General features: G+C 40.1%; 1 protein-coding gene across 2 annotated transcripts in view; it reads left to right on the forward strand.

Annotated features, from left to right (window-relative positions):
- RNF11 (ring finger protein 11) overlaps positions 1-5538 on the forward strand; it is a 30503-nt gene extending 24965 nt beyond the window's left edge. For both annotated transcript variants that reach the window (XM_072419625.1, XM_072419624.1), the window contains exons 2-3: positions 2043-2212; positions 3937-5538. In XM_072419625.1, coding sequence (XP_072275726.1) covers positions 2043-2212; positions 3937-4108 — 342 coding nt within the window. In that variant the 3' untranslated portion in view covers positions 4109-5538. The remainder of the gene's footprint in view (positions 1-2042; positions 2213-3936) is intronic.
- The last annotated feature ends 5675 nt before the right edge of the window (positions 5539-11213 follow it).

The raw sequence follows: 11213 nt of genomic DNA on the forward strand, positions 1-11213 counted from the left end.
GTGCCGGCAGGTCGCTGCATCGGGCCGGCAGGGGCAGTCAGCTAAAAGGCAGAAAATGGAGTCTTAATCTCAAACGTTGTGTTGAAGCCACAATGATGAGGTAGCTCATGTCATAATCACCCCAATATAGGGTCCTAGGCCACACTCCAACAAACAGATATAGGAAGGAGTGCCAAACCAAATTGCTGTAACATTGGCTGTTTGTTGCTATTGGGAAATAAATCGGGAACAGAGTGATTTGGCATTCATTTTGATATCTGGGGGAGTCTATGCCTTCTCAGGACAAGTTTCCTTTAAATTCTGTAAAAAGGTGAACATTTTGGAAATGTCTGACTGGGATATCGAGATCTAATTCAGTTTTTCTAATGCTGTGGATGTACAAATTTCATAATCTGCTTTTTCTGCTCATGGTAATGTTTTGTAGACATATCATATAACTTACCAGTCATAAAAGAGATCCTTTCAAGTGTTCTGAGAAGTTCCTGCAGGCTTTACAATTACACAACTGTTTTCCAGTCCAGCGATCCTGCTGCATGCTGCAGATCATGGAATGCTGGGGGGGATATAGGAGTAGAAGCCTCTTTTATTGCAAGTGTGTCAGCAGTCTGGTGGTTTAATGGTGTAAGACAGCAGCAACTGGCATGGCCTCTGGAGACAGCTGGCCATGGAAGAGACTGCTGTCTGCTTCATTCATCCTCAGACCGGTCAGCCAGACTCCATGGATAATTGTATGTATCAGGCGCTGTACTCCCACTACAGAACAGGCTGGAAGACACTTGTGATTCCTCCTAAAAAAATAATTGGGGACTGTGCAAAAATGTCCAGAAGTTATTTTGAGTTTTTGTAAAACTTACCGGTTCCATTGTGCCATCCAAGCCCAAGCCAGACCCGTCTAGCCATACATCTGACCGAGAAGGAGCAGATCAGAATAGCGCAATTCTTAGGACACGGACGCATACGTGTAATGGATGTTTGCTTTGCCGAGGCCGTCGGACCCAAACTACTCTCCATTGTAGCAGTGAAATTCATTGAATTTGTGGCTTTATGGAGGCAAGCAGCAACTTAGTGTTTGCAGCCTAAAAATAGAAAGGATGTTAAAGTTTTGCCTTTATTATTTTCAAGCTTACAATATTCCAGATTTCGGAGCTAAACTATGGCTAACTATATTTATGCGTACTTATCTCCACGCTACGCTCTAATCCAAATTCAGTCAACAAGCACTTGTAGCTTTCTTTTTGCAAAATAATTAAATTGAAAGCGACTCCAGTATGACTTTTTTTATTGTGTGGCCTTAACACAAAGTATCATTTTCCTCCCACAGTCTTTTTTTTTTTTTTTTTTGCCATTTGCATTTGCTTGGTATATTGAATGATAACCTAATCAGTAAATTATGTAAAGTAAATTAGCCAATGATAAACCTACTCAGTAAATTACATTTTTTATATCAAGTGTAGCACGAGCTGCCTGGTATATTAAACATCCTATATGCTGTATTTGTGTCACCTATTGTATGGCAACTGCCCAGTCGGCAGAAGGTGGGCGGTTTTGTTTCAGCATCACTACCGCTGTTCTCCACTGGCACATCTGCCAATTGGCCATACTCCATACACACTAAATACACAGATATAATACATGAGATTTATGTCTGTCCAGTTCTGAGGTTTACACAGCTCCTCCACACAATACAGTACATGAGACCTGATTTTTATTTCTTGTATTGATAACCTCATTTCCTGTCACTATCAGCATTGTGAGTACTGCAGCACTTCCGATTGGCTGCTTGTGCTATCTTTCTCCCAGTCTGATTTCTGCTGTGGAAGTCATGTCCAGTAACTTACAATGCATTTTTTATTTTAAATAATGTAATGATTTATTATTAATTGCAGACTTTAAATTGTGTGTCTTTAAGATCTGCTTAGCTTCCAAGAAGCTGCAGAAAATAGATACATTTGCTGTACTTGGAACATTTTTGATCAGTTATTCAGTAAACATGTGGCTTATTGCTCTTTATCTTCTTCATAAAAAATCTATTTGTCTTACAGGAGCAGGCTCCAGTTCCGGTGTATCATCCAACCCCAAGCCAGACCCGATTAGCCACACAGCTCACAGAAGAGGAGCAAATCAGAATAGCGCAACGAATAGGACTCATTCAGCACCTTCCTAAAGGAGTGTATGATCCTGGACGAGATGGATCAGAAAAGAAGATTAGAGAGTAAGTGCCTGGGATGACACTTCTAAATCAATGCTGCTGCTTTTATGTGTGCTATAGCAGTGGTCGCCAACCTTTTGCACCTCAAGGACCACTAAGCTGATGGACTCCGAACTGCCCATTTGCAGGGAGACTTGTGTCACTCAAAGGGGGAACCCCCCCAAAAAAACTGATGTCATGATGCCAGAACCTGCCCTCTGCCCTGACCCTGCGATCCATATGGGGGACATGGTCTGCGGCTCTGGCTGGTGCGTCAGGAGAGGGACACAGCTGGGGGGTGCACCAGCCAGATCCGCGGACCACCAAAATTTTCTTGGGGACCACTGGTTGGCGACTGCCGTGCTATAGAAAGTGCAGGGTAGATTACAATTGGTCTATGATCACACACCTTCGTTCTGTATTACTTTCCCAGTTTAATTTAGGCCTATTACATATACGTTTGGGCCCTAGCAGATTGCAGTGGTGGAGGCTGTGGAAAAAAAATCAGGAGGGTTGACCACCCCTGATTTCACCATGGTTCCCGATACACCGATGCTCTGACTTTCACAGGGGAATAGCTGTGAACACAAACAAGTATTTTTTTCAGGATCCTCCGCTCCAACCCAGAGGGATTCTGTACAGTACAGGTGTTCTCATGGGGACACTGACTCTTCAAAAGAGAATGTAGAACTGTTATGTGTTTCTGAGCTTTGCAAAGGCCAGGAGTCAAGCAGCTAAGAAATGAAAAAGGAATTGTTATAAATGTCTCCTATGTAGGATAAAATAAGGGAAAATGGCAGATCATGGTAAACTTATCTGAATTTTCTTGTCTTTTAAAAGACAACTGCCATTCTCCTAATTTAGTTAAACTTGCCTAGAAACTTCTGGATGTTTCAGTATTTTGTCCACCCCTGATTTGTATCCAGATGGGGCTCTGCTATTCAGAATATGTTTTAGGACAAACATTTAACTGATATTTTAGTGAGCTGACAGCCTATTCGTGATTTACCATGAACAGTGTGAAAGTTCCCTTGCATCTACAGTCCATATCCTTAGTTGGGGGATCAGTAGTCCTCAACAAACCGCAATCAAAAACCCTTCAAAGGCTGCCTTCATCCACTCCTCACCCTTCCAATATACAAATAAATAGAAATGAAACAGACTATTAGAGTATTGGTAGCAAAATCGATGTTTTGGCAGCCAATAAATATTGTGCTCACCTAAAATATCCAGACTAATCCAATGATGCGTCCCCACTTTTGTGCATATTTGTGTACCCCTTTACTCTTCTGTATCTGTGTTATCACTGCTCAATGCAAATAAAACTGTTTAGATCCAATTCAACGTTATCTAATCGTTCAAAAACATTGCTTGGGGTATGGCTAACCAAGGTCTGATGTTTAAGGATCAATTTGCTGTCACTTCAGGTGGTCTCATGAATTAATTTTCCCAGATTCACAAGCTGGAAACTACTCTCAGAGCAGTGAAGTAGACATGATTTAGGTTCTTGATTACTGCCTGGGAATATGCTGGCTTCCTAGGAACCGGAGATCGGTTGCTTCCATAAGAAGCATTGTATGAGATTCCCATTTGGACATATATACTATACACTGTAAAGAAAGAATTGTTAATCACTTGGCATGTGTGGTACAATCCTGCAGCTAAGTTTTTATTTTATTTTTTTTTAAGGTGTACCTCCTGGTGTAACCTCTGTCACCATTATACTAAATGTTCTCGTCTTTCCACAGGTGTGTGATCTGTATGATGGACTTTGTGTATGGAGACCCCATACGATTCCTGCCCTGCATGCACATTTATCACATGGACTGTATAGACGACTGGCTAATGCGATCCTTCACTTGCCCTTCCTGCATGGAACCAGTGGATGCAGCACTGCTGTCATCTTACGAGACTAACTGAGCCTCTCCCGGACCTTGCACAACAAGACTTTGGCTGCCCAGGGTTCCCATCGTCTGAACCCAAAGAGCCACGATAAAACAGATTAGGAGATTGCACACAAAAACAGAATGATTTACCTGTCTGCATCCTTGAATATATACCGAATCACGTCAGTGGGAAACTATTTTTATCACAGACCTCCAGTTGGGGTTTAAAGCCGCGGCTCCTGTTTAATGGATGATTACCTACCCCTCTTGGATCCTTCCGTGCTTAAAAACAATGCTTTGTTTACTTCTGTGTTCCGGTCATTGAATACAAGGCCTGTTATGTATGTTAATTCTATTGATTCTGTCTCTTGCCTTGTCATTATTCTGCACCTTCCAAATCTCCTCCAGTAGCCTGTTATGTTGTTCCAAGTGAATTTGTGAGGGTTTGTGTCTGTCATTGTTTGGAGTTAAAGACTTGCATCGTTCTGGACATGTCCTGAATATAAGGCCTGGCGTCGGATGGACATACTTGGCACTAATGTGTTTGTTACTCTGTGTGTGGACCTTTTTGGATGGGACTCTGCTGATATATGCATACAGTAATGTCCGCTGTCATCCTCCCGTGCTTCACCTCTTGGAAAAATAGATTGCAGAAGAAATAGGAGGGATTCCCTCTTTAAACAGACATAAGGCCATCTAGGTCAGAGCACATCGGTGCTCAAAGTGATCTGTTGAAGGATAGACTCCGGAGGATGATTCCGATTTTAAAAGGACTGGCACACAATTAGTTTTAACCATTTGGCTCCCAGAATGGCCTGTTCCAGGCTTCTGACTCCTCCTTGAGCGGAGGAATTATTTGCACCTTTTATTATTATTATAATTAATTATATTATATTATTATTTCTTTCCACTGGAAATGGAAAATCCACAGCCTTAGGTCTCTGTAACATGAATTTGCAATCGCAGGATGGGCTCCTCACCCAAACAACGCTGTTTTAAAGCAGCATCTGCTGAGGAGCTACAAACCCCAGCATGCCCTGCAGTACTTCAGCAGCTGGAGAAATGTAGCTTGCCCATGCTTAGCCTAGGGACAGGTGACTGTAATCACAATTTGGAATCATAAAGCATATGAACATGATCCATTAACCAAACCTGATTATATATATATATATTTTTATTTTACTGTGTATTCCAAGCAGATACACAAATTGGAGATCCTTTGTTTTGTGTAGAATAACCCCCTCTGAGATTCAGGAGCTCACCACAAAAGGTGGCTGCTTGCTGACTCCGAAGGGATTAAACATCATTTGTGTTACATTTATGTTTATGTAATCACTACCGTATATGTTTTGTTTTTTTGTTTTTTATTTTGTCTAAATTCAAACTGTATTTTCATCATCAGCCTTTGAAAGTGGTGTTGCTAGCTCAGCATCAGATTAAAGCTGTGTATTCTGAAAGTTTAAACCCCTGATTTGGCTGTGCTTCAAAAAGCTTAATACCCAGGACTGAAGAGCCCCTGTTCTCAGCATTTCAGCTCCCAGATCTGCAACTCATGCGGATACATTTGTTACAGTACAATAATACTAGTCCGGTAAGATTCCCTGCTTATGGTTTAACTGGCAATGGACACAAGATCTCATTTTGTAAAAGCTGAAATGGGGGGGGGGACTATGTCCTAAAAAGGTGATTGAAGTCAATAGAAACTGGGGTGAAAAATACCCTATAGCCCCAATACACTAAAGGTATGGGTATGCAGTGCTCTCCCCAGAAGTTTTGGTGAGCTGGGTGGGAAGGAGGTATAGGTGGGTGGTGGCCCCTGTATTGTGACCCAACTTTTAAATAACCACCCAAAAACAGCCATGTAACTACTGAAAATGTCCAGGTGTAGAATCTGGATAAAAGGGTCTGGGGATCACTAGAAGATGTATAAAGTGCTTTGAAAAAAAGAATTTAGATCTACTATACAAATATAGATTTACAAGTTTGTGGACATTTGACTATCCACACTAAACTCTTCCAGCTATGTGTTCTATGGCGCTGGCTTGGTGCACGGTTCCAGAGACAGGTGATGTCCTTTCTGCAATAAGCATTCTTGATGACTTTGTGGAGCTGTGAATATCATTGAACTTGGCATGTGTTGGTTGCCAGGATCCCCGTTACCTCCTGGGTTCCGCTGTTGTTGCCAGCACCAAATGAACTCCCGTGCACATGCAAAGTCATTACGTCATCTCAGACTGACCAATCAAGATGGTGAAGATCACAAGAAAAAAAGATGGCAGGACAATGGCAGGTGAGTGTCATGGGTTAGTTCAGCTTTAAATCATAAACTGTAAGCAAAGTCTGTATACTGTGCTTTGAAGACGTACACATTTAAGAAACCCTTTTGTAGATTAACACAGGTCTAATAATCACACAATCAGTCTCCCAAAAATAATTATAGAAAATGGGAAGACAGGTACCTCTGTCTGCGTGAAGCAGTTATGTTGACTTTCTAAGTCAGTTTAAATTTTCTGCTAAATCAGAACTTTCTTTTGCAGTTTGATGAGATGGGTGCAAGCGCAGAGCTCCGATTTAACTAAAGATCCTTGGTTGAATTAGAATGTCAGCTGTGTGCCAAGTCTGATCACCTAACATCAGTACCAGGCTCACTAATGCTCTTGTGGCTTAAAAGAAGCAAATCCTACCAACTATGTTCCAAACAAGCTGTTTGCAAGCTTTCAGGCTCAAGGGAGAGTGAATGAGCAGGGAAGACATTCAGTGCAGGTTTATTGGAAAAACAGGTATTAAGAAAATTACAAATTTTTTTGCTTCCAACAGCAGCCGACAAACACCGGGCCTGCAGAGATGATCCAGCTGAGAATGCCTGGGTTTGGTGTCTGTCTTCATGTTTTGATCAAACTGTCATTCATTTTATTCCAGGGGTGCCCAATCCTCATATCTCCTTCACTGATTTTCATAGAAATGTGACATTTTCAGGGGCCCCCTAAACCAAATTTAAGCCCCATAAACATAAGTTGCCAGATACAGGGTCACAAGCATAAAATCCTAACAACATCAGTGATATTTTCACATTAAATTAAGACCAGGGTCTCTAAATTGAGTTTGCATGTACCCCTGGGGTCCACTCTCATGGTTATGAACATTAGGGTACTGCCAATTGTCTGTGTGCTATGGGGCCCCTTAACGTTCACAAAGACCTCATGCCATGGAACCCTGCATGGGAGAGATGTTCAGTATTGCTCACTGCCGCCTGCAGTCAAATCTGCAGATGCTGTGGTGCAAGGGACTGAGGCTGGTGAGCTGCCTGTTAAACATAGCTGACCACTTAATTCCGTCACCCTCAATGTCTTTGGAACAGAGGGATATTGGCAACTGGTCCTGAAAATGGAGTAGTAAGAACATGTACCCCTTGGCTATCAGACACATGAATTGCATTTCTCTGGAAGTATCCAGTGCAGAGATTCTCGATTTGTAATCCCTTTTAATACGTGCATGTATGTTATGGTAACTAGAAACATTTAATTTAATTTTTAATTCAGTTTTAATTAAAACTATTCTAGTTTTAAGCATAAATCTTTAATGTTTGTTTGCATTGTGGCACGCAAGTTTTATCCCAATGTCTACAGCGGCCCCTAGATGAAAAAAGGTTGGGCACCACTGATTTATACAATCCAATTTTAACATTCACAAATTAAGTTCTGTAGTCATTATATCAGTATATAGCAGTGTTATAAAGTTCATGTGACTTTGTATGAGCCTCTTGCAATCCATGTGCAGCAGAGATCAGAGCAAGGGGGGATCCAGAAGCACAAGGAGCAAATCAGGGGCCCTTTAGTAGTATCAAGGAGCATTCTGACAGTTGGAGAATGCAGAGATCTGAACTCATTGGTTTCCTCCTTTCACTGGCCATTCAGATTATGAAAGATAAACTGCACCGGAAAAAGACAATGTCCCCTTACTTGCTGCACAGGATGGGACTATGTGTCAGGCCTGTGTATATCTCTGTTTGCTGTGTATAAAGTAATACACATCTCTTTGCAGGCAAAAAAAAAATTAAAAAAAGTTTCATACAGTCAAAATAAATAAAAAGTTCAATAACCGATGCTTTCCAATGGGCACATCTGTCTCTCCATGAAGGCTGCACATTAAATTAAGATCAAAAGTAGTGCACATTCTTTCTTATCAATTCTTTTAAAACCTATCACATCTATATGCTCACAAAACCCTTAGATCACATCTCCAGATTTTAATTCATTCCTCTCGCTGTTAATCATTTTTATTTTCAAATGGAAATTGCATCTCTTCCCATTTTAATTATGAGCAAAACACCTTTGTGACATCATGTCTTACCACTGCAATTAACTATTTGTAATGGGTCAATTTACTAAGTGCTACAATTACTGGCAAGCCTTGGATCATTTTACCCAAAACTAAAAATCAACCACTAGCAGCTCAGATTTACTGCCAACTCTCTCTATGGTTGTTTAGAAAAATACTATTAAGGCAATCATATTTAAAAACTTTACATTATTAATAATAATATTAAACAGGATTTATATAGTGCCAACATATTGCCATGTTTTGTATTCTGTGTAAAAGCACACACAAATCCCCTATGTGATTAGGCTTTTTTTTTTTACCTAGTAAATGGGAATTGATAGGGGATAGCTGCTCTCACCATAGCCTGATCACATGTATGTTATGAAGACCATTGCAAATAGCGTACTTGGATGATCTTACTTTACTTTCTTGTTGAAGTGTATGTGTAGTCAGCAATCAACTCTATACAATAGTCTTTTATCCATGTACTTACAAAGCTTCATTAGAATAGTGTGGTCTCAGTGGAGAGAAATTTGGGAAAGTGATGGAGAACTACTGATGGTGTTAGAGGAGACGTGGCTATGTAAGAGACTGATGAGATGAGATATAAGTAGGATAGAGTGAAGAATATACAGGGAGAGGTTTGGGAGTTTGCTGGGTTCCAGTGAGGATCATTTGCATTGAAATAGTGAATAGTAAGGTCTGAACTACAAGCTGAAGTACAAGACAATCCACCAATGAGCTATGTATATATCTATGGCTACCTGTACATCAAGAGCCTGTGAACACTGCAGATGTGCTCCAACCAATAGCAAAGATTGGAAGATGTTAATGAAGAATGTTTTAGGAGAGGAGACATGGCATTAGCACTGTATTTAAGGTAACATAAGTGAATTAAAGATGGACATAAAATACCCATCCACTGTTTAGACAAAGCCACATCCCATAAAATACAGCAAAACGACAAAAGCAGGAGGAAGAATATTTGTACAAGTTTTAAATATTTCCATGATTACATATGATTTTGTTCTATTTCCATGACTACATATAGTTCGACGCGTTTCGCGGAACTATAAACCGCTTCATCAGGAACGTGATTCAAAAAATCTATAGAGTAAAACATGGTATGTATTACTTATAGTACACATATCATGTTGTATATATTTCCACAAAACGCGTCAAACTATATGTAGTCATGGAAATAATTATAACTTAATTTGTTCTATAAGAACATAAAGTGTTTTAAGTATTTTGCATAAATAAATTGTTTTTAAGTCTAGTTATGTATGAATTGTTTATGTAATGCCTTTAAAGTCCTGCTTTTAGTTTCTGTCGTTTTGCAGAACTAAAGAAGAGTTACCGTATTTTTTGCAGTATAAGACGCACTTTTTCTTCCCCAAAACTGGGGGGGAAAGTTAGTGCGTCCTATACGACAAAGGTGTGATAAAATAACTAAAATAATATACTCACCCGATCCTGCGTGTGTCTCTGGCTGCAGCAGCGTCTGTCTCCTCTTCTCTCTGGCAGCAGCACGTGTCTTCTCCTGTCTGTAAAGCAGAGCGAAAGAAGCCGGCACAGCGCCACCTGCTGTTCCCTGTCCTAACTGCCGTACAGTGGAAAAAAGCATAGAGTGATCAGAAGGGGAGTTTGAATGACACAGAGTGATCGAAAGGGAATTTGAAAGGCATAGAGTGATCAGAAAGGGAATTTGAATGGCACATGAGTGATCAGAAGGGGAATAATCTTTCAGAATTCTTTTTTTTCTAGATTTTCCTCCTTTAAAATTGGTTGCGTCTTATATTCCGGAGCCTCTTATAGGGCGAAAAATACGGTACATTTGTTTCATCAGAAAGTAAATATATATACATTTGCCATTATTATCTTTTAAATGCCAATAATACACCATTATAAAAGTGTTAGATCTCATTTACCTATTTAAAACTGGAAGGAAGCTAGGTTGCTAAAGCTATATATTGCTTACTAAGTAAATGAACATTTCATTGTTTCCTTTAAAGAATTACAAAATGCCGTGTTAAAACAACCGCAGTGTGCTATGAAGAATGAGAGAGAGAAATTCATAGATAAAATTACATTTATTCAGAACAAGCAATAGAAAAATACAGACATTTTTCCTCATTAAGAAACATCAGATATTGATAAAACGATCAAGCTTCTAAAATATTCTAAACTATTTTTTGGCAACGTTTGCTCTCATATAAACAATCTGGACATTCTTTGAGCCTGCACATTGGTTCTTACTGCGTGTGCTACATTCCGGCAGCTGCATTCAGTCTCCAAGAACCTAAATGGGGGGAAACGGCATCGGCTGCCATTCCTAACATTGGTCTGCTATAGTGGGATATCCTTCCTAAAATTAAGAAAGGTGTGGGTGCATTGGCTGCATTTTGTGATTTCACTTTAATGGTAATCATTCTGGATTATAAATGGAATATAGCAACTTTGGATGCTGTGGATGAGCTTAGACAATGCAATGCAGCAGAAGCTAACTACTATAAGTCCCTACTACCATATCTACTGATTTCATACAAGACGGCTACTCAGGACATTTTGTAACTTGACCATATGTTCCCTCTAAGGCGGTCACAGCATATTGGAGAATTAGAAGAACAAGAGTCCTGTATATAAATAAAACAAGTGTCATTTGTACTGGGGAGTCTGGCTCTCCTATGGCAGTCAGGCATTACCAACCCTTGAGTGTCATTGAAGTGTCCAAAGCCAATTCCAGCTTTAGATTAGATAGTGTTCTGGCCAATATAATGAAGATTTGAATATACAAGAACATGGCAAGTGATTCCAGC

Source organism: Pyxicephalus adspersus, chromosome 8 (genome assembly GCF_032062135.1).
Source record: "Pyxicephalus adspersus chromosome 8, UCB_Pads_2.0, whole genome shotgun sequence".
Taxonomy (NCBI): domain Eukaryota; kingdom Metazoa; phylum Chordata; class Amphibia; order Anura; family Pyxicephalidae; genus Pyxicephalus; species Pyxicephalus adspersus.